Source organism: Centropristis striata, chromosome 16 (genome assembly GCF_030273125.1).
Source record: "Centropristis striata isolate RG_2023a ecotype Rhode Island chromosome 16, C.striata_1.0, whole genome shotgun sequence".
NCBI classification, from domain to species: Eukaryota; Metazoa; Chordata; class Actinopteri; order Perciformes; family Serranidae; genus Centropristis; species Centropristis striata.
The window spans coordinates 29,421,328-29,443,370 of NC_081532.1; the positions used below are offsets into that span (position 1 = coordinate 29,421,328).

Sequence of the window (22,043 nt, forward strand, 5' to 3'; positions counted from 1 at the left end):
CACTTTTAAGATTTCATGCTCAAATGCATGTAGTTGTGCTGAGGGCCAATCGCATTACAATGTGATTGGTTATTTTTATTTTCAATATTAATTCCAGGCACATTTATTTATAAAAACCACTGGAGGAATGTAACTATGTACATTTATTCTTATTAATTAATCTGTTCTAAACTGCTCTTCATTACCACACAATATATAGGCATGGAGAAAAATATTAGACCAATGTTTTCTTCAATTTCTTGTTCAATGCCGGGTACAACTAAAGGTACATTTGTTTGGACAAATATAATGATAACAACAAAAATAGCTTATAAGTGTAGTATAAGAGCTGATATCTAGACATTTTCCATGGTTTACTTGATAATGATTTTGGTTTTATCAAGAAAACAACAGGAAATGGCTTGATATCAGCTCTTATATTAAACTCTAATGAGCTATTTTTGTTGTTATCATTAAAGAAAACAATGGGTGGTGTAATAATTTTTTCCATGACTGTATAATAATATATCAGTTCATTTGCACTTTTACTAAATTATCCTTAGTATGTATATATTGTAAAAATAGCATCTTATAAATTAAACTACCCAACAGTGGAAACAAGTACAGCTGAATGATTAGCTGATGACAACATAAAATAGCAAATTTTTTGTGTAAAAATGATTTTTTTAATGAATGTTCCCTTTTATTATTTAAATCCTTTTAAAATAATATTTAGGTTTCTACATTGAGTGCTTTTATTATTAACACATTTTAATATAGGTAGCCTACATGTTTGCCTCTAACTTACATAGGCCTACTTTTAGTTAAGTAACATTTCAAATGCAAGCTTTTTAGTCAAGGATCTGAATACTTTTCTTCTACTGTATACAAGAATTTTTCATATTGTTATTGGGATTTGTGTCCATTGTGGTTTTTCCACAAAACAACAACAACTTGAATTACCCACTTAACGTTTCTTTAAATTGCATCTAGGCATACTCCTTCCCCCTCTAGATTGTGTGAATCTGAAAATATTTTTTCATTTTAAAAGTTTGACTACTGGACACAAGATGTCGCCTACGTCACAGAAAAGTCCATTTCCAGTGTTTGCTGTTTGAGTGGAGGAGGTCTTTAAGTTTTTAAATCATACATTTGAATTGAGTTGGACAATTCAGGAGGTGGCAAAACAAAATCAGCTCAAAGTCCACTCACTTGTTCTGGAGCTTTAAACTGAAGGCTACCACAGCAGCAGAGGATTGACAGCTGAGTCTGTTCTGTTGTGATGAAACTATAGGTGCTTAAATTTAGACTTTCCCATTCATGTGGTGACGGAGTGACAACCCAGTGACTCTGTTTACATGCTCACGAAAATCAGTTTATGTAAATCTGATTATGGTAGGAAATCAGATGATGCATTGTGAGACTATAAAACCTCAGTTTGCATGTGATTTGTTTAGTAATCAGCTTTTCCCACTAACCCCACAAAAAACCTGGCGTGAAGTTAGTCACTTTTCCCTACAGCAGTTATGCCTGCTGCCTTAATCTGGTTATAAGTATTAGCATGTATTTCCTCTTTACTTGTATTTATTACGTTTACGTGCTGACTGCAACATTTCCAACAGCACATGAAGGCAGCGCAAGTCTCGCACAAACGTCACAATATACTACGTCATAATTATTGTTATGGCAGCCAACAAAGGATCAGGCTGTTAATCTGCATCCGATGGATTAAAACCATTAATGTTTTTCTATAGGTTGAACAAAACAGCCCATGAATAATAAAAACAACAACATCCTCTCATTAATTGAAACAAATGTTGAAAATTCCTGTTTTTGTCAGGCAAGACTCATTTGACACGTTTCTGTTTACGTTGGTGGGTTGCTAGGCAACGACTGAACATGGCAACGCTGAAAACAATCTGCCTCGTGAATTTATCTTTGGAAAATGTGCTTTCTATGAATCTATGAATCCTTTAACAGCAACCACTTTGGTGAGTCTCACGTAAAAGTAAAATGTTACTTTTTTGTACCCTTTTTTTTTTTACACAATCTATATGCCTAACTTGAGTATTGAGGTAACTGTATTTATTCGGGCTTTTCTGCCAGCAAAGATCTTTTCATCACAGTTATCAATCTCCAGCAGCTTTCTGCAGGTCGATACAATATGGCATCAAGCTATGGATCACTTGCTAAGGAGGCCGTTGTGCTGCTCGATAAGTTCAGTGCTGGCAGACAGTGTTTAGATGACTTCATGGAAGATGCTTCAAAGGATCTGCAGGTAGGTAGACTCACATCAGTGTCCTCATGTAGTGAGTAGGAATACTTCAGTGTAAAAATATTCTGTAACAAGTAAAAGTTCTGTAATCAAAATGCTACTTAAGTAAAAGTATTAGCATCAAAACATACTTAAAGTGACAGCTCATTATGGTCAAATTTTGAAATTGTAATTATAATTATTATTGCAATAATAAGTAACGGTGAAAGTACTCATAATGCAATATGTCCCTTTCACAAAACTACACATTACTTTATTGAAATATATCATTGATGCAATCATATGTAGGCTACATTACGTCACTGTTTTTACTATATATTCCGCTAAATGTGGTATTCATGTTCCAAGTGATCAATAAAGCTGTATCTAAATCTAAAAAGAATAAATCCCAATTTATTAATTTAGTATATTTTGTATTCATAATATTTATCAGCAAAGTAATTTATGTTGTCAAATAACTGCAGTGGAGTAAAAACTATAAAATGCCCTTCTTATTTTCTTTATTCTTGTGTTATGCACACAAAAGTCCTCAACCTTTATCAATTTACTAGAGACTCCTACTCAAGTACAAGTCCCTGAAGTACTCAAGTACAGTACATAAATATTGACTGTAACAAAGTAAATGTACTTAGTTAAATTACACCACTGCACCTGATAATCTCATTAACTATTTGTTGCAGAACATGGATACTCTGCATCAGAAGTTCATACTTGATGTGGTTTCTGGATGCATTGAGTACAGAAAGTTACTTGATGTAGTTATCGATGTCTTCTACGGCCAGAATAGGAAGTGTCTATCCAGAGCTGATCGAAGCCAGTTTGTCAGTAAGTTAATGAACTAAACAATCTTCTAGAGGCAATTTCTACTCTGCATAAAACAAGATGGTTATAATATTTTATTGTTTTTCAGTTATCTGTTACCTCACCACATTTTCTCTTGATGACCTCGGACTTGAGTGCTTCAGCAACATTATCAAATCTCTGGATATCAAGAAGATGCACACAGTAAGAAACTCTGATCTCATTGGAAATAACAAGTAATAACAGCTCCATTACTGTGCCCTTTGTGTAAGTATGTTTAATGTGTCTTTAGTTCCTGACGTTCTTCTTCACAAACCTCACCACATGGATACAAGAGGAATGGAATAAAATCTATGATGCTGCCTATGTGGAGGAACACTGGATTGGCCGGCTGCTAAGGTGAGAAAAGTCCAGGAGAATAATTATTGAAGAAATCAGTCTTTTTCCAAGGGCAAGGAATGAAAGCTAATTTGTCCTTTAGATGGCGCTCTGAGATGGATATTCTCATGGACCAGCTTGCTGTCAAAATATCTCGTGGGAGTCAGGTCAAGAAAGCTCCAATTAAAACCACAGAGCCCCAGGAGTTCTCTCTCACCAAACCTAAACCTCGACCTCTGCCCATGCCACAGCTCATTCCACAGCTGGAAAAATCAAAGCCAGTCAGTTACAGTAAATACAATATATCTATCAAACATTGTCATACTGTTAATTTACCTGTGTACTGTCTTATATAGACTGTAGATACAACACGTTATTAAGCTTATTATTGTATTAATGTGTTGAACTCAAAAGGCTTTTTTATTTTATAGGTGCCAATCAGCACATATATGACTCCAAAAGAGATGAAAATGATTGAGGACATCAAACAAAAGAACCACCAAAAGACTGAGGTACCATATCTGGTTTTACCATTATCTTCAGAAATAACATCTATGACATCTAGAAGGCAAAATACAGGCTGTTATTTATTTTGTGATACAAAAGAAAACAAGTGTGACAGAAAGAATAGTTGTTAATCAATAGCTGGGATATGCAATGGTTAAAAGAAACTCAAGGTAGTTAATTTAATTTAGGTATACTTATACTTCTATGTGCACTTGATTGATGTATTAAAAGGCTGCTATTTCTGATGTACTAATAATGTACTTAGTTTAATAATAATGTGTCATTAGTGCTCCTCCATGTACTCGACTGTTCTATTTTGAGACACCATAAGGATGGGCTTAAATATACTTAGATATAACTTTTACTTACTAAAGATATATTTATTATTTAAGATATACTAATTTCAATTTAAACTATATTTTAATTATATTTTATGAATGCACATGGAAGTATATTGATTATACTTAAAAAGAATTAATACAGCGTATTGACACTGAACATTTTTTAAATCCAATATGCTAATGGTAGGATCACGTCATATTATTAGCATCAGCACTTATACCGGCTTCATTACATGTATCTGTAATTAATCCTATGTGTTTTTCACTGAAGGAACTGCTCTACGAGGCAAATATGAAGCAGTTCAGATGTGTAAATCCACAGAAGTCTGAACACACCAAGGTAGGGGCTGCTGAAGAAGAAAGATTCAGTACTGAGTGAGTCAGCAGACAGTTCAAAGTCAGTTCTGATTAAACATAATTAATTTTATTACAGAGAGTGATGTCCGAGATTAAGAAAGACTTGGATTCAAAACTCAAGTTCAATTCATTTCAATCCTCTGGACGTCCTTCCAGTAATAAGGTGAGATTTAATTATTTCACTGCAGGTCTTCAGTGTTAGAGCGATGAATATAAACTAATGGACATAATCTGGTATGTGTGTTTTTGTTAGACAAATAGCTGGCCCATTAAACTCAACAATGCAGCCATCTTGAGGCAGGGGGCGCTCTATGACCGTCAGGTGGAGGAGGAGCTGCAAAGGTCCAACAGCATTTACCTGCCAGTTCTTGACTTATTTTAGTGGGACAATAATTTTGAAGGTGTTTTTTTTTTTTGGGTGGTTATTTTTATACTAAATACATTTTCCTGATTATACTTACATGTTTTTACTTCAGTCACATTTTAGATGAAAGACTTTTACTTTATGTTATTTGTGCTTTTACTTAAGAACAGGACTAGAATACTTCTCCACCACTGGGAATTACATATCTCCACATTATCTGTTATGCTGCACAAGAGAATACTGGAAAAACTGCAAAGCAATTTGAGTCTGAGCTTTGTTAAAATACTGATGACTGATTTTTATGTTGAATATTTGTAATTTATATCTTAGGTGTCTCTTGCAAATATTTTAATGTTCTAAAATAAATAAAGATCAACTAGTCTAAACAGACCAAGTGCAAAGATAGATTCCTGAATGTGCTTACTGTGTATAGGCTACCAGGAAGACATTCAATATGACCACAGGAAACATAAAATGACTAATGACAAAAACAACTACAAAGAGATGCAACACAGCTGCAAAGAGACTCACAACAACTATGGAAAGGAATAAAACAACCACTAAGAGACATAAAGGGAAATACAAAGAGACACAAAACAACTACAGAGACTCAGCGAGACACAAATAACTTAATATTCAATTCAATTCAACTTTATTTATAGAGCGCATTTCATGCACAAGGCAGACTCAATGTGCTTCACAATATATTATATATACATAATTACAGTTAAAAAACAAAACAAAACAACAGAAAACAAACAAATACAAACAATTAGAAAAAAAACAATTACAAATTAATTGAAGAGTGCAGGTAGACAAGCTATGCCATATTCACCACATACACACTTACTTACTCACACATGTGCACCCACTCCCACAACCACACGTACAGAGTTCAACCGAATGCTGTTGAAAAAAGATTGGTTTTTAATCTCTTTTTAAAAAAGAAGACTGTAGACTGAGACTGAGATCAAAATGACTACAGAAAAGGGGCAAAACAACTGCAAACAATATATAACTTTAACATATGTAGGAAAGATGGTGGGGCCTTTATGTCAAGTGGCCTGTTGTCTCACAATCTGTCCATGAACAAGAGTCACTTCTTTTATATTTGTGCCACAGAATGGAGCGTCTGGTGGAGGGGGCACGTGATCCCTCGTCTTTCCTCCAGTGGCAGAAGGAGATGCGTGAGAAGGACCTTCAGGACGAGCTGGCCAAGATTGAGCGCAGGCGTCTGGAGGGACGCATCAGCTATGAGGAGGCAGCTATGGCCCGCTCACGCATCATGGAACGCAACCAGAAGACTGCTCAGCTGAAGAAAGAAGAGGTGGGTCAGGATCCCTTGATAACTGACAAGAAAAGGCATTTAGAGAAGATTACACAGTGCTTTAAAGTGTGTAACAAGACGGGTTTACTAGACAAAAAGTGTCTCTGTTCTTGATGAGCACCCTTGAGAGATTTCATTTTATAGGGATTTACAATTATGCATGAATAAAGTGTGTTTTGCTGCTTTGTTGTTTCCTGTAGACAGCTCATGCTGGGAAAAGGCTGCAGCGGGAAAAAGAAAGACAGGCCGCTGTCATCAGGTCAGGAACATGTTTATCACGGTGGCTGAAGCAGATAGAGACACACACAAATATCACCCACACATTTACAATAGTTCTGTCATGATGCAGGAAAGAGGAGAGGAAAGCCAGGCAGGGTTTTCGGCAGGAGATGACTCAGAGTGAGACAGTTTTGGCTCTGCAGAAGAAGCTTGAAGAGAAACAACAAGAGCGCCAAAGACTGAAGCAAATTGAAAGCAAGGCCAAACCTTGTGAACAGGCAGCAAACAAAGGGACACACAACAAAGTGAGTATGAAACCCAAAGCAAAGAGGAACCGACTACTCTCAATAAATAAGTTGTAGCCTTGTCTGTTTTTGTTAGTGTTGAGATTTTTCTTGCTTGAGGCAGTAATATTATTCATCTCTGTTTTTTTTCACTGCCAGAAAAGCCTGACAGAGAAAAGCTGGGAGGAATTGGAGCTGAGCTTAGAGCGTAACATCCAGAAGGTCGCTCCTTATGCTGTTTCACAGACAGAAACACTCAAAACATAAATATGCGCAACATGCTTCACAAGCCTGCGAATGTGTCATTTTAGACCACAAACATGATTCGTTGTATTTGTTGCAAGAAATGTGTGGGATGATTGGCTCATTTTATGTTCTTTGACACATTTTGCATTAAAATTGCTATAAAAATGTTCAAGTGCCACTCTGATTTATCTCCACAAATAATCCTAATCTTGTTGTTATTACTTGTAGATTCCCTCTGGGTGATTAACCAGGATTGTTTATCTTGACTTGTAGTTTAACCTATGTCCAATAAATGTTTTCCTAAAGTAGATTCCACCCACCTGTGTATGTGACTAAAAAAGGGAAGTGAACCTTCAGCTTATGACTTATGAAGAACATTTTCCTCCCTCAAAACAATGCTGGTGTTATTTTTATGGTTTGAATGTTTTGGTTACAAGTTACCGTACAAAATGTCACCCATGATTACTCATCCTCATGATCATGCACCAAGAAAATACCCACAGGAAAGCAGAATTAGAGCAAATGTGGCACAGAACATCAGCAAAAGGCAAACAGCAAATCTGTATAATTTACAATATAACATAATTTATATCTAATCACATACATACTGTATATTGTGTATAGATTCAAAATTTAGTTTATTGTCTTTTTTTGGTCTACTTGTCCATAGTAGTGCAATCAAAATAATAAGGATAAAATATATTATGATTAAAAGAATAAAGTGAAAAATACAGAGGAAAAAAAACATTGAAATATTATTAGGGGTCTAAAGTGGGTGCACTGAAAATAAAAAAATATCTATCTATCTATCTATCTATCTATCTATCTATCTATCCATCCATCCATCCATCCATCCATCCATCCATCCATCTATCTATCTATCTATCTATCTATCTATCTATCTATCTATCTATCCATCTATCTATCTATCTATCTATCTATCTATCTATCTATCTATCTATCTATCTATCTATCATATACTGAACAACACATGTGATTTAACCACACAGGAGGCAGTGCGCCCCTGCTGGCTGTTCCGTGTAACAACAAGAGCTCTTTCTGAATCCGGCCCATTTTCCTCATTTTTTCCCTGTAAAGCAAAATCACATGATGTGTGTTTTGTCATATGACGCTGATGAGAGGACTGATCCCGCTGCTAACGAGCGTCACTGACGTGTAAAAACAAAGACAGCTCGGACACTTGTCAGGGATGAGATGCTGTAGCCGGACATTGTTTGTGGTTGTACTCGATAATACAGGATAGGATGGACTGCCAGGGAGTTCTGCCTGCGATATGTGCTGCTTGTTTCATAGGTAAGTGAGACTCTTCTTCGATAATAACTGTTGTAATGTTACTGCACACTAGGAAAGGCACTATAGCTCAATTATAGAGATTTAACATAACCCATAGTTTTAATTCAGCACGTAAAACGGAAATAACATAAGATCTTGTTGTTAAACTCATTCTAGACATTTCTTGTGGAATAAACAGTGTGTAAAAACATTCATGAAATAAAAAAAAATCATACAATGAAAAATGTGACAAATGCAAAAAACAAGTTAAATAGGGAGATTTATCATTAAAAAAACTTTTTTGCAGCCCAACTTCATATCAAACTTTCTCCTCATAATGCCTATATGGGTTACTGTGTTTCTGTGGTGCTCTATAATGGAATTAAAATACATTTTAAATGATGTTATCTTACTGTAGTATTACTATAATCTCCCTATAGGGACTTCATCATATTGCTGATGTTTAAATTGGATCCTGCCAAACTTTCAGCATGACAGCGTTTCTTTCTGCCAGTTGGCTTGTGTCTAAAAGTTTAAGAGAGAAATGTTGCCAACCCAGAGAACCAGAAAATCACATGACCCCTTTTCTGAATAATTGTATTTCATGAGGAGGATGGCTAGTAGTCAAGAAAGCACTTAAGCACATGGCTAATGTGATTACTACCACAATATGGGCTCTGTTTTGCTGACATGCTTATACCTGTTGCCCTCATTTTACTCTCAGCAGCTGGATAGAGTTGTGGGCTATACTTTAGACTTTATGGAGTGATTTAAGATATCACTATGAAACACATAAAGTTTGAAAACTTTCTCTTTATATGAGGAGCCTCTCACCAGTTTGTCTTCTATATCTGGGTGGTCTTTTTTTTCTGAGGCTGGATCCATGTTCAGTGCATGTCTGAGAAAGAGGGAGAGGTTTTTAAAGTTAATTTCAGCATTTTTACACAAAGGCCACTATTGTTCATGCTTTAACATATAAACACAAGTCTCACTAAACGTCTTGTCAGTAACAATAACAGCAGAAAATCTACTATATGATACAATATGTTTTTGAGTGTGTGTGTGTGTGTGTGTGTGTGTGTGTGTGTGTGTGTGTGTGTGAAAATGTCAGCAGAAACATCACAGAGTATCAATCAATCAGAATATCAATCAATCAATTAATCAATCATAGCTCCTTCCACACAGGTTAGTGCAGTTCAAAGTGCAAACCGATAAGACAATAACGAACAGAAAAAGTATAGACCATAAACATAAGACAAAAGCAATTTTGCAATGCTTATTTGTTACATTAGGGGGGAAACATGCTTTTTTAAAAGCATCCTCTTAACTATTGAGAAGTAATATGTTGTTATGTGTTTAGTAATTTTTTTTTAAACTATTGGGGGTGAAAATGTGAAGGTGGACCCCCTGACCCCCAAAGCAAATAACCTTAGGCCCCCAAAAGGCTCCGGCCAGCCCTGTTAATCCTATTTCATTTTAAGATTTTTTTTTTGTTCCACTGTTTAAACATTTGGGATTAGACAACATACTCAAAAAACCACTGAGAGATTTGAATAATCTTTGCAACAGGTCAGCTTCTGGTCAAATCATAAATTCCGCTCCATTTATTTTATTTACAAGGTCGCCCATAACCATGACAATGTGATTTATTCTTGATAGATAAAGTGTATATTTTCTCAAAACTTAAGTAAGCAATCTCTTCCAAACATATCACAATTAAAATATAACCACAATTAACAGAGGATTGTGTCTGAAAACAAAATGATTCCAACTTCATGGGCGACCATGTATTACAATAAATAAAACTCAATTCAGTGTAGAAAAAGAAGAAAGTTAAAAGGAGGTTAAAGGTCATGTGAAATCAGTAAAGGCTCTCTGAATGCAAAGTAAGTTTTAAAAAATCACATATTTATGACATAAACATTTTTTGTGCATAGCTGACAATAGAGAGATGACAAAACAGAGAGAGACATGAAACAAAGCTGGATTCAAACCAGGAACTTTGCAGCTCATGATTAGGTCCTTAAGCCTCAAGGCAACCAGTATGACCATGATCACTTTTTTTCTCTCCAGTAATGATTTTAGGCAAATTAAATAGTTGAGTCCGATTGCAGCCCTGTATCAGTCCAGTACTAGAAGTCTGACGTTAATAATCTGGTGTCCTTCTCTTGCAGGCATGGTGGTGAGCCAGACCACACTCACTCCTGCTGTGATGAACACCACTGTCTTTGACAATGTGACCAGTCTGACTATAACTCCCGTGATTCTCAGCAGCACGACCCCGGGCTGCTTTGCATTCAACACTTCTACTTGTGAGCCCTGTGCACCGGGATCACAGTACGACAACAGTGAGTCAACGACCGCATCATCTGACATGAAACTAAGTACATTTACTCAAGTACTGAACTTAAGTACAACTTTGAGGTACTTTACAGTATATTCAGTAGTTAAAATGAGCCCTGTCTTTACAAAAATTAAAACACTGCTTACATAAAAGCAAATAATCTAATAATATATTTAGAATATGTAAAACAATCTGAGTGGGTCCGTTCTGCATAACAAGTATTTTTACTTTTGATACTTTAAGTACATTTTGAAGTTTTGAAAGCAGGACTTTTACTCGTCGTGGAGTAATTTCACACTGTGGTATTAGTACTTTTACTTAAGTAAGGGATTTCCATTGTTAGTTTATTTTTTTGTTCCGCATTGCACTTAAAAAACGGATAAATATGTAAATATATTGGATGAATTATATGTGGATGATTGCATAGGATTATTTTATCCATTATTGTAATACACAAATCTTTTGTAGCACAGTATAAATATAATTACATAGGATACAAGCAGGGAGAAGAAATAAATTGTAAACTCAAAGCTTCTCTGTCCCTCCACAGACACGCTGCTGTGTGCATGCTGTCCTGACCCGGGGCTGTGTCTATTTCCTGGAGCATGTCTCCCGTGCAACACAGGTTTCTATCAACCTCGCGCTGGACAGCAGCAGTGTCTGCCCTGTAACCGGGGCTCCTACACAAAGTAAGGACACAGATTGTCTTTTACTTCTAATGCTATTGGTTGTATTGTCTACTACTTCACTGGACAATTTCTTGTATTTTGCACAACTGCACAGTTTGACTGGAAGTCCGTTATGTCACCCCTGCCCGCCTGGATCCTTCAACAATAACACTGGTGGAGACAGTTGCACAAGTTGTTCACCAGGTGTGTTTGTTTAGCTATAGACGGAAAAATGATACTGCTGTAAATCAGTAACCATTGATATGCTTTCTGCTTGAGGTCAGAAATGAAACTTATGTATGTAAAATATCTTTACCAGAACAATCATAAATGAGCTTGCAAATTAATTTAGCTCACTACATATAAAAATGTATGAGAGTTATTACATGCACTGATCTCAACATAGTTTCATATCATCTAAAACTGGAGAGAAAACAGGATCACATGTTGAGTTATTTTCTGTCTGCTGCTTTCAGGTTTCTTTTCATCGCAGCAAAGCGCCACTTCATGTGCACCATGTTCGCTGGGAAGCTTCTGCAAGTAAGTTGCAATTGAATGTCACCAGATTTCTGCTCATGATTCTGTTTTGTTGCTTGTAACCAGAACCCAGAAATAAGTTAATAACTATCTCAGTGTTTGGGTAATCCCTTATCTAACTACATCACATGATGATGGTTCTGTTGGGCAACGCTCACACAGAGACACACACACACACACACACACACACATACACAGAGTTGCTGCTTGGATAAATCTAATCAGCAGAGGGTATGACAATGCCATGTTGCATGTTAAGACCATGTCCCATAAATGGATATAAATGGGGCTTATACTGAAAATATTGGATAGATAGATAGATAGATAGATAGATAGATAGATAGATAGATAGATAGATAGATAGATAGATAGATAGATTTCTGTAGGTTTGAAAATTGTTGGAAACATTTGGGGTAATGTAAGAACATAGTTCTAGTCGCTTTTAGGCATTTTAGTATGGACATTTTACCTTTAATCTTTAGTTTCTTGAAGTATCCAATTAACATTAATTGTACGCTGAAAACATTTTGCAACTTTTTGTATGTATAGTTTGCATTGTAATTTGACAGTGAAATATTGACTGAAAATTGTTTTTAGAGGAGGTAACGATGTGTGTATTACAATTCAAACCTTTGCTTAGCCTTGTGTAAGTGACAGACCTAGATCTAACCAGTGTATTAACACTGTGAAAACAAGCTGCAACAACACTCAACAACAGTGCCTCTCAGAGAATTATGGCAGCCGTGAAATTCATAGTAGTTTGTCCATTTACAGTCACAAACAAGCGTCTCTCTCTGTGACAGCTCCACTGGTTGCAGCCAGTGCCAGATGTGTCCTGGAGGAACAGAAGCTCTGCAGAGCGCCGCTAAAGACTGCACACCATGCAGGCCAGGTATTTCACATCATGCAAACTGAAAACTACAAGGCCCTAAGCATCATTTCACAGAATTTTTTTAAATTTTTTCTCGTCAGTAACTGTAGGCGAGGTCTCATCACTCAGGAAGCTGTGAAGTTGGAAGTCTGCAGAACCTTTTATCTCTCAGATGATTTTGGAGTTAATTCAGATTTAAATGTTTTAAACATTTAAAACCTAACCTGATCTGTGTAAAAACAGGCACATATGCAAGTGGGTATCCAATATCTCATTTATCAGTTTTATGTAGTTGTTTTTGGCTTGTACAATAATAATTTAAATGTGGGGTTTTTGCATATTTTTGTATTTTTGCATATTTTTATTATGGGCGAGAAGGCCGATAAATTGCTTGCTAGGCAACTGAAGGTTGTCCAAGCCGATAAGGCAATACATCAAATATCCACGGGTCAGCTTTTAACTAATCACAAGCAGATTAATGACAGATTTTTAAGCTTTTACAGTCAGCTATACGCTTCTAGATCAAATGCCATGGATACAAACATTGCCAATTTTTTCCATACATTAGACATCCCAGTTCTTTCTGAGCCTGCGTGACTGGTTCTGGTCAATCAGAAATGCTATTCGTTCTTTTCCTAGCTGCAAAGCATGTGGGCCAGATGGTTTTGCGATAGAATTTGATAAGATGCTCATTGAAATAATCACGCCCCTCTTGCTTCGAATGGTCAATTGCTCAGTGAAACACGGTACCTTCCCTCATACCCTCTATGACGCTCATATCTTTGTCCTTTTGAAAAAGGTCAGAGACGAAACAAATGTTGCATTGTATCCTCTCCTTAACTCTGACCAAAAGGTTATTGCGAAAGTCCTGACTATCCAGTTGAACAAATATATTATTATTATTATGGACATGGTTATCACATGTCACACCGCTGCTCATTGAGCTCCACTGGCTACCTGTTGCAGCTCGCTTCAAATTCAAATCTCTAATGCTGCCTACAAAGTTGTCTCCGGTACTGCTCCTACCTACCTGAACGCCCTGATTCAGACATATGCTACCTCACGACCGTTGCGCTCTTCCAATGAACGGCGCCTGGCTCTGCCCCCCGTTGGTCCAAGACAATCCAGACTCTTTGCATTTCTTGTTCCCCGCTGGTGGAACACACTAGTTCCAACCAGAGCAGGGACGTCCCTCTCTACCTTTAAAACCTCCTGAAGACCCAGCTCTTCAGAGAGCATCTTCTCTCCTAGCACTACACAATAATTCTATTTCTCAAAGAATTGTCACTAGCACTTATTGATGCACTAATAGCTCTTATTGCACTATACCTTGATTGTTTGTTTTTATTCTTCCTGTAGGTCGCTTTGGATAAAAGCGTCTGCTAAATGACTAAATGTAAATGTAAATTATAATGATATTATTGATATTATATTAATGCTTTCATTCCTGGTTTTGATCAGGCATGCACAAGGCTCCCCATCAGACACTGTGTCAAATTTGCGGCAGTGGTTCCTTCCAGATCCACTGGGGCCAAGAGAGCTGCGACTTATGCCCAGAGAATCATTACTGCCCCGTGAGTACTGCACCCTCCACACTCTGGCTGGCAAGAGAGAAACAATCTGTGTATGATGGAGGAATATCTCATATAGACCTCTGGAAAAAATGAAGAGACCACTGCAAAATGGTTTTACTATTTATAAGTATGCGTTTGAGTAAAATAAACAATTTTGTTTCATTCTATTAAGTGCTGGCAAAATAACAAAAAAAGATGCAGTATTTTCAGACCTTGAATAATGCAAATAAAACATGTTCATATTCATTTTTAAACAACACAACACTAATAGTTTTTAGTGTCATTATTGGTGGGATATTCTCAATCTTTAATCACAGCAGTGGTTTTTATAATCTTCCTCATAAAATAAGATGTGGTTCAGGTGATCACCTGATCAGTGTCTCATGAAGTAGAATGAGGAGGCTTGTGTTGGAATGGACTGGTATACATGTAGAGATGCTGATTTAAGAAACATTTGTGAGAGTGGTCTCTTCATTTTTTCCAGAGCTGTATGTTTAGTGACATCATGTTTTTTCTCTCAGAGTCCAGACGTGAACCCCATTCAGTGTCCCAGCGATGCGTTTTGTCCTGAGGGCAGCTTGTCTCCAGGCTACTGCATGGAGACTTTCTTCCGCAAAGAAGGGGAAACTTGTGAATTAGCTCCTGTCACGATTGCTCTATTAGTTATTGGAGGGGGAGGTAAGTAACAACTAACTCTTCAGTATCTTGCCTTTACTTAACACCATGTTAAAGGCTTTGGACCTTTAGTTACACTTCTCAAACTGATTGCCTTTAGAGTTGACACGCGTCAAGCCACAATGACCCACATTCACATTATCTGATTACACACAGTCATTTCTTTCAAGTATGTATGATGTTTGATATAGTTATGGTTCAAAGCTTCCTTTGGATAATATTAGGCACACATGCTTCACAGGACAGAGCTTTTTTTCACTCATAAAAGGAAAGATGAACTTAACTTAAGATGCAGTGGAACTTCAGAAAATACTTTCCACGTGACATGACTTAGCCATGGTCCATTAAAAAGGACCATAAAACAAGATTACTCTGCTGTATGGACTGAATTATTAACTGACTTTATTAAAATATAATGTCAAAGTCATTTTTCTTTTAATATGGTCATAGAATGTCCATAATCTTATGTGAAAATGAAAATCCATATTGGATTGTTCCATTTTTCATTAGAATCTTTCACTCAAATTACTAATAAATTGTTGAATTACGTTGTAATTTTCAAGTTTAGATTATCATTTGAATAAAGTCGACTATGGGCTATGTTAGCAACATTAATTATATATTTCATATTTCTATTTTATTTCTATTTGTACATATCTTTATTTACTCAAGACTTGTATTTGTATTTTATATTGTTGTCTTTTTTCTTATTTACAGATTGACTTTCTGTTCTATTATTTTATTCAAATACTTTATTTCAGGAGTTCATACAAATTTGCATTTGTTTACATATCATGTTCTTCATACATTTAGCATTCCTGCAAGTTTATATATTTTCACAGTGAGTAACTTACAGTTAAGTTAAAATAAAAAATAAGGTACTTAAGTAGGTAAATTAATTAAAAAAAATAGTAGTCTATTCTATTCTTATACAGCAACAACTGTAACAAAGCATATAAAGTATTTCTTTTTGACTGATAATACTAATTTCTTACTGAAAATGTTCTTTATTAACTCATTATTGTGCTGGGATGGTAGTTCATGCCCACGATAAGTAAAACTTTAGGGGGGCTGTTTATCCAATAACTGTCACAGAAATAGTAAAACTTTCCTCTTTGCACAGTGAAACATTTTCTTCCTCCGACCCTGAGACCACGTAATGCACAAACAGGACATAATGATACAAAATAAGGATCATGCTCATGCATCAATAACCTCTTTGTGTTTGTGTAATAAGCTGGATTTTTCTTGTTACATCCTCTGGTGTTTTCCCTCTCTCGTTCCTCAGTGGCCCTACTCTTCATCATTTTAATGGTCCTACGTCGACGGAGAGACACTGATGGAGAGCTGACTGTAGCCCGAGCTCCGTTATTACGCAAAGAGAGACCTCAGGGTCGATACTACGGGATCCCGTGTGACGCAGAACCTGTGTATGCTGGCTGGTGAACTAAAGGACATCAGCTCAACTTTTCTTGAAGTTGTTATGTCCATAAAGTTTGGGTCCCAACTGACCACAAAAAGACTGAAAGACGATGGTGAAACACTGGACTGATGAAGCCTGGAGAGTACTTTGACAACCCACCAGCTTCTTTTATGTGGTACATTTGAATATATTATTGAGAAACAGAAGTTTTTTTTGTGAATTCTTGTAGTTTGACACTGTTACAGTTGTTCCACTCAGAGATAAACACGCTCCTTTTGTAAACTAGATGATTGGATTATGAGAGGTATGCTGGAACGGGGCTAAAACGATTTGCCTTGCCTTCACTTGGTGGGAACCTCTCTGTCTTATGAAAGGCATGTTTCTTTTTTTAACAGAGGTAATTGATTTACTTTGCACTTATGAGTTGGTAGACTTGTGGATGCCTGCATTAACTCATGTAGTTTCACAGTTTGAGAGTTGTTAACTGTGGTTGATGCCTTGTGTTTTTTTAATGCATTTAATTTAAGGTTGTTACGATACAATTATACATTTCTACAAAACTAGTAAAACAAAATGATAACTCTTTTGACACTATGGTAAAAAGCACAAAAAACATAGGTAGGTTCTATTTCTGTGCAGCCTTGGGTTGATGTATATATAATTAGGAAATATCGTAGTGCTTTCAATGTGGTATCGAAGAAATATCGTTGTATCGGTACTTTTGACAACCTTAATTTGATTAAAGCACATCACATTGTCTGTATTGTCATTGATACCCTTGCTTAATGTTTTTCATCTGCTTTTTTAAAGATTATATTTGTATGTTTTAAAGGAAAATAAATGCAAATTATTAACTTGAGCCTCATTTCTTACTATTTTGTACTTATTGAATTATATTGCACGATTATTTACTTATTTAAAATTGTTGCTTCACATTTTTAAATTACCCTGACATTGAATTTGTGGATCAAACTCTTTAATGGGACAATATTAAACACCCTGGATGACCGAGTGCAATTGTGATCGCAATTTACAGCTTTTCTGGCGGTCACGAAAAAAATGCATGTATTCAGTGATTACTGCAAAGTAAAAGCAGCCGAAAGTAAAGAGAGGAGTCCCTATTACAAGACTGTGGTTAGGTCACACAGCGCTGAACAATTCTTTCCACATTAAGTAAACATCCAAAAGGAGACTGTAACAAATGGCAGATCTCTGGATCAGATAAACAGGTTTACAGAGTGTGACAACCATGGAGTAGAAAGACAGATACTGCTAAGAATTGCATACCAGACTGTGAGTTAAAGTAATAACACACACACAGGCACAACAAGTGGGTGCTGGAGTACAAAACAGAATTTCTGGAGGATGAAACGCACCGCCACAATAATTTTAGGATCACCTGCATTAATCCTATTTGTTATTTTCTTTATTTGAACACTAGATAGCAGTGGTGGAAGAGGAACTTTAGGTCAGAGATAGTACCAATATTAAAATGTAGATTTACTCCATAGCAATTTAATTTTCCTCCATTCAAATTTTACTTTAGTCAATATTTACAGCTAAATTCTTTGTGTATCAATAGCACCGAATGTCCATAATGGCCTTCTCAGAATGTTAAATTACTAAGTATATTTACTCAAGTACTGTAATTAAGTACAATTTTAAGGTATTTGTACATTACTTGAGTATTTCCATTTTATGTAACTTTATACTTCTACTCCACTACATTTTAAGGCCAAATATTGTACTTTTCACTCCACTAAATTTAGCCACAAGGTTTAGTTACTTTTCAGGTCAAGATTTCACATGAAAAAACATGATACATTGAAAGTAATTAAGCATTTTTAAAAATTAGACCTCATGACTGTATATTAAATAGTTAGCCCTACCTCAACAACAGTAAAACACTGCTTACATAAATGCATCAATAATAATAATCAAATAATATTATTGGATTCGTCTGCATAACGAGTACTTTTACTTTTGATACTTTAAGTACATTTTGATGCTTATACTTTTGTACTTTTACTTCAGTAAGATGAATGCAGGACTTTTACTTGTAGTGGAGTAATTTCACAGTGTGGTATTAGTACTTTTACTTAAGTAAGGGATGTGAATATTTCTTCCACCACTGCCTATAACTATGTATGATGTTTTATTGTCTCCTGTTTAATTTAAAACACATAATTTAATTTTCTGTCAATAAAGGGTAATGGGGGTTAAAAGGGCAGTATCTGCCTCTGATATTTGGTTGGCTGTAAATATAAAGGCTACAAAAGTGAAAAGGATAACATTCAAGTAAAGTATATAAAATGTAAAGTCATATTTGCATGTTTTGCTGGATATTTTTGAACACATGCACCGCAAGGATACAAGTCCTGTAACAATTGCTAGGTGGCGGTAATGCACCATGTCGTTTTAACTTTGCATGCGATAAAAAAAATTGCGTTTGTCCAAACAGGACTCCGTACTTACTGACGTCAGCAACCAGGAGAAAACATGGCGGCCGTTCTGGCAAGGAGGGTGTCCGGTGTGTACCTACAATTTGACATTGATATTTTTAAATTTCACTCTCCACATGCTGTATATATTTAGTATTTTGAGAGTTGACACGTGTTTAACTTTTGGTGCGTATGTGTAGGTTGTTAGCTCGTTGCTACGTGTGCTAACCAGTGCTAGCTCTGTTTCCTCTGACCTGTCTGCTCTCATGTGTCCTCATGTTGTCCTTGTGTCTGACAGGGGTGTTGAGACCGCTGTCTGCCTCTTTGTGCACCAGGACACCATCTCTCCGTCAGCTCTCCTGCCTCATCCAGCCTCCACCTCTCTACTGCTCCGCCGCAGCCGCTGTCTGCGCTCCTCTGCGGGCCGCAGCATGTCCGACGCCCCGCTACAACATCCTGCACCGGTGAGAGTCCAGCAGGGTTTGCTTCTTCCAAACTGTCTTCATAATGTATACAGGTGCATCTCAATGAATCAGAATATCATGGAAAAGTTAATTTACAGTAGATCAAGTCAATTAGCCCCAGCCAAGTATTGAGTGCATATAGATGGGCATACTTTTCAGACATTTACATATTAAACATACTTTTTAAAATTGGTCTTTTGTAATATTAAAATTTTTTTAGACACTGAATTTTAGGTCTTTATTAAATGTAAGCCATAATCATTATACTTAGAATAAATTAAGACATGAAATGTTTCATTCTGTGTGTAATGGATCTATATAATGTGTTATTTCCACTTTTTTGAATTGAATTACTGACATAAATAAGCTTTCTATGATATTCTAATTTATTGAGATGCACTTGTATGTGCAACAAGCCCCATGCTCAGACATGTTATTATACAGTCATCTGTAGTTATCGTAGAGATTTTTTGGGAAATCTTAATTTTACATAAAGAAATCACATAATGAATAAAAACTAAAAATGAGAAAAAAATGAAACCAAACTTCGTTTTGGTCAGTGGTGGAAGAAGTATTTAGATCATTTACTTAAGTAAAAGTACTCATACCACACTGTGAAATTACTCCACTACAAGTAAAAGTCCTGCATTCAAAACATATTGAAGTGAAGGTTTAATTTAAAAAAACATCCCGTTATTTTAAATTGATCATGTTTTTTATGTTAAATATCGACCTGAAAAGTAACTAAAGCTGTCAGCTAAATGTAGTGGTCTAAAAAGTACAATATTTGCCTCAGAAATTAGTGGAGTAGAAGTATAGAGTTACATAAAATATACTCAGGTAAAGTACCTCGAAATTGTACATTTCTTTTGTGATCTTTTAAAGAAAAAATACAGGGTTCAGAGGGTTAAAATATTAATTTGTCATTTTAATACTTATTAAATGTATTTAATGAATAACTGCAGAACGCAACTATTCTGAAACTTGCATAGTGTTTAAAGAAAGAACCTCACATACCATGCACCAAAACCTTCTGTGGAAACATTGTGGAGCACAATTCAAAATTACACCAGCAACAATGCAGGAACACATTCAAAACAGAATTATTATTTAATCTATTGCCCCAGTGCATACTGGAATGGTTCTCAACATACCTAACCACAGTCAAAATAATCAGCACTCAGTCAATCATATGATTCAGATTTTGACATCATTTTCTTTTTCATAGTTATTGAATGAAGATTGTTGGAGGGTGCCTGAGGTAGATTTTCACTGCCAACAACTGCTTCTTATCTGTAATTGTTGCACACATGATAAGAATAAAGATCTTGGATGCTGCTCATGTTTTTGTTTTTTTTTATAGTGCACTGGATTGTAAATTGTGGACAAAGTTTTTTGAGAAATAAAAAAATTACAAATCAATCCTAATACTAATATCTTGTTAGTCTGAATGAATTAAGCTACATTTGAAGAACAAGGCCGTTGTCTGGGGAAGCTTTTTTGCCCATATGTTCTATTTAAGGGAAATCTCAATTTTATACTCAATATAATCTAGTAGTCTGTAGCGCTGCACCAATAAATACATAAAAACTTTATTTAATATCTACTTCTTGTCACTTAAAAACCGGTTTATTGAAATATTTGACTATCCAAAAAAGTTAAGCACTGCCACAAAAAAGGTGCTATTTTCCACCTTTCGATCTGGAGTGTCAAGAGAAACCTCAGAGGGACATATCAAAGCCACACTGACCAAATGGAACCATTACTTGTGTGTTAAGTTAAGATAATAAGATATTGTTGTGTAATTTGAGTGAATAGAGCCTTCTTTAATCAACCATTTTTGTGCCTGTTCTCTCCTCTGCTTCTCCACCTTGCAGGGTATCTGCACTTATTCCCAGTCTGACTCAACAGCCAAGCAGAAGTCTGACTTATGTCAGTCTGAACAAGGGGAAGAGGAAGACTATCAGGGCTGTGACTCAAAGGTTCATGAGGCTGCACTGTGGCCTTTGGATTAGACGCAAGGTACAAGCCTTTTTCTGTTAAGTGCCAGAATCACTGATTTATTTTCTCTGCATCCTTAAAAACAGAGTGTTACCATTCTGACTTGTCTTTGTATGTAAACAGGCTGGATACAAGAAGAAACTGTGGAAGAAGTTACCTGCCAGACGAAAGCGCCTTAGGGAGCACGTATTCTGTAACAAATCACAGAGCAAACTTTTTGATAAAATGACATGCTCTTACTGGAAGAGGAGGAACTGGTACGTAGATGATCCGTACCTGAAGTACCACGATCGGGTCAACCTCAATGTGTAATTTGCTGATTCATGTAGTGACATCTTGTTTTCCATTTGAATATTATGTAATGTTATATGTAATAAAATCATCTGAAAGAATCATTTTCTTTTTAAGATGCTGAGACAAAAAATGAACACACAAAGTTTTGCTTCATATTTAATGGCTGTAAATCAATTTAAACAGAAATATTTAACCTAGTAGAACAATAAATTGGTAGCCATGACCATCATGTCATCACTTCACTGTTTGTTTCACAATCAAGTTGAAATTTAAGTAATTTGACATTCTGGCCTGCCAGAACAAAATTTCTTAGGATAACTTAAGTGGTGTCTCCTCATGAATAAAGTCAAAGTGGCTAATTTATCAGTAAATAAGACATT

The 22,043-nt window shown here is 36.0% G+C and overlaps 3 protein-coding genes and 1 long non-coding RNA gene across 5 annotated transcripts; 3 read left to right on the plus strand and 1 right to left on the minus strand.

Annotated features, from left to right (window-relative positions):
- The first annotated feature begins 1,764 nt into the window (after window positions 1-1,764).
- On the plus strand, window positions 1,765-7,245 carry cfap99 (cilia and flagella associated protein 99). Of its 2 annotated transcripts, none has more exons than XM_059353125.1 (14): window positions 1,765-1,987; window positions 2,123-2,257; window positions 2,935-3,079; window positions 3,165-3,259; window positions 3,348-3,454; window positions 3,537-3,714; window positions 3,865-3,945; window positions 4,553-4,621; window positions 4,715-4,801; window positions 4,892-4,980; window positions 6,125-6,329; window positions 6,530-6,588; window positions 6,679-6,853; window positions 6,992-7,245. In XM_059353125.1, exons 2-14 carry the CDS (start codon window positions 2,144-2,146, stop codon window positions 7,097-7,099), a joined length of 1,512 nt encoding a protein of 503 aa, XP_059209108.1. In that variant the 5' UTR covers window positions 1,765-1,987; window positions 2,123-2,143; the 3' UTR covers window positions 7,100-7,245. The 2 variants fall into 2 exon arrangements, with proteins under 2 accessions (XP_059209108.1, XP_059209107.1); XM_059353124.1 differs by having other exon boundaries at window positions 1,765-1,970.
- On the minus strand, window positions 5,784-19,263 carry LOC131988106 (uncharacterized). Its single transcript, XR_009395856.1, has 3 exons — window positions 19,159-19,263; window positions 9,206-9,269; window positions 5,784-6,351 (listed from the first exon to the last, which is right to left on the minus strand). It is a non-coding gene; the product is annotated as an uncharacterized LOC131988106 (long non-coding RNA).
- Window positions 8,158-16,879, plus strand: si:dkey-21a6.5 (tumor necrosis factor receptor superfamily member 9). The gene is made up of 9 exons (XM_059353126.1): window positions 8,158-8,392; window positions 10,546-10,719; window positions 11,266-11,404; window positions 11,499-11,587; window positions 11,860-11,923; window positions 12,724-12,812; window positions 14,253-14,365; window positions 14,887-15,043; window positions 16,329-16,879. The coding sequence occupies exons 1-9, from the start codon at window positions 8,344-8,346 to the stop codon at window positions 16,484-16,486; spliced, it is 1,032 nt and encodes a 343-aa protein (XP_059209109.1). The 5' UTR covers window positions 8,158-8,343; the 3' UTR covers window positions 16,487-16,879.
- Window positions 18,901-21,761, plus strand: mrpl35 (mitochondrial ribosomal protein L35). The gene is made up of 4 exons (XM_059353127.1): window positions 18,901-18,993; window positions 19,203-19,368; window positions 21,246-21,390; window positions 21,493-21,761. The coding sequence occupies exons 1-4, from the start codon at window positions 18,963-18,965 to the stop codon at window positions 21,679-21,681; spliced, it is 531 nt and encodes a 176-aa protein (XP_059209110.1). The 5' UTR covers window positions 18,901-18,962; the 3' UTR covers window positions 21,682-21,761.
- Window positions 21,762-22,043: the final 282 nt, after the last annotated feature.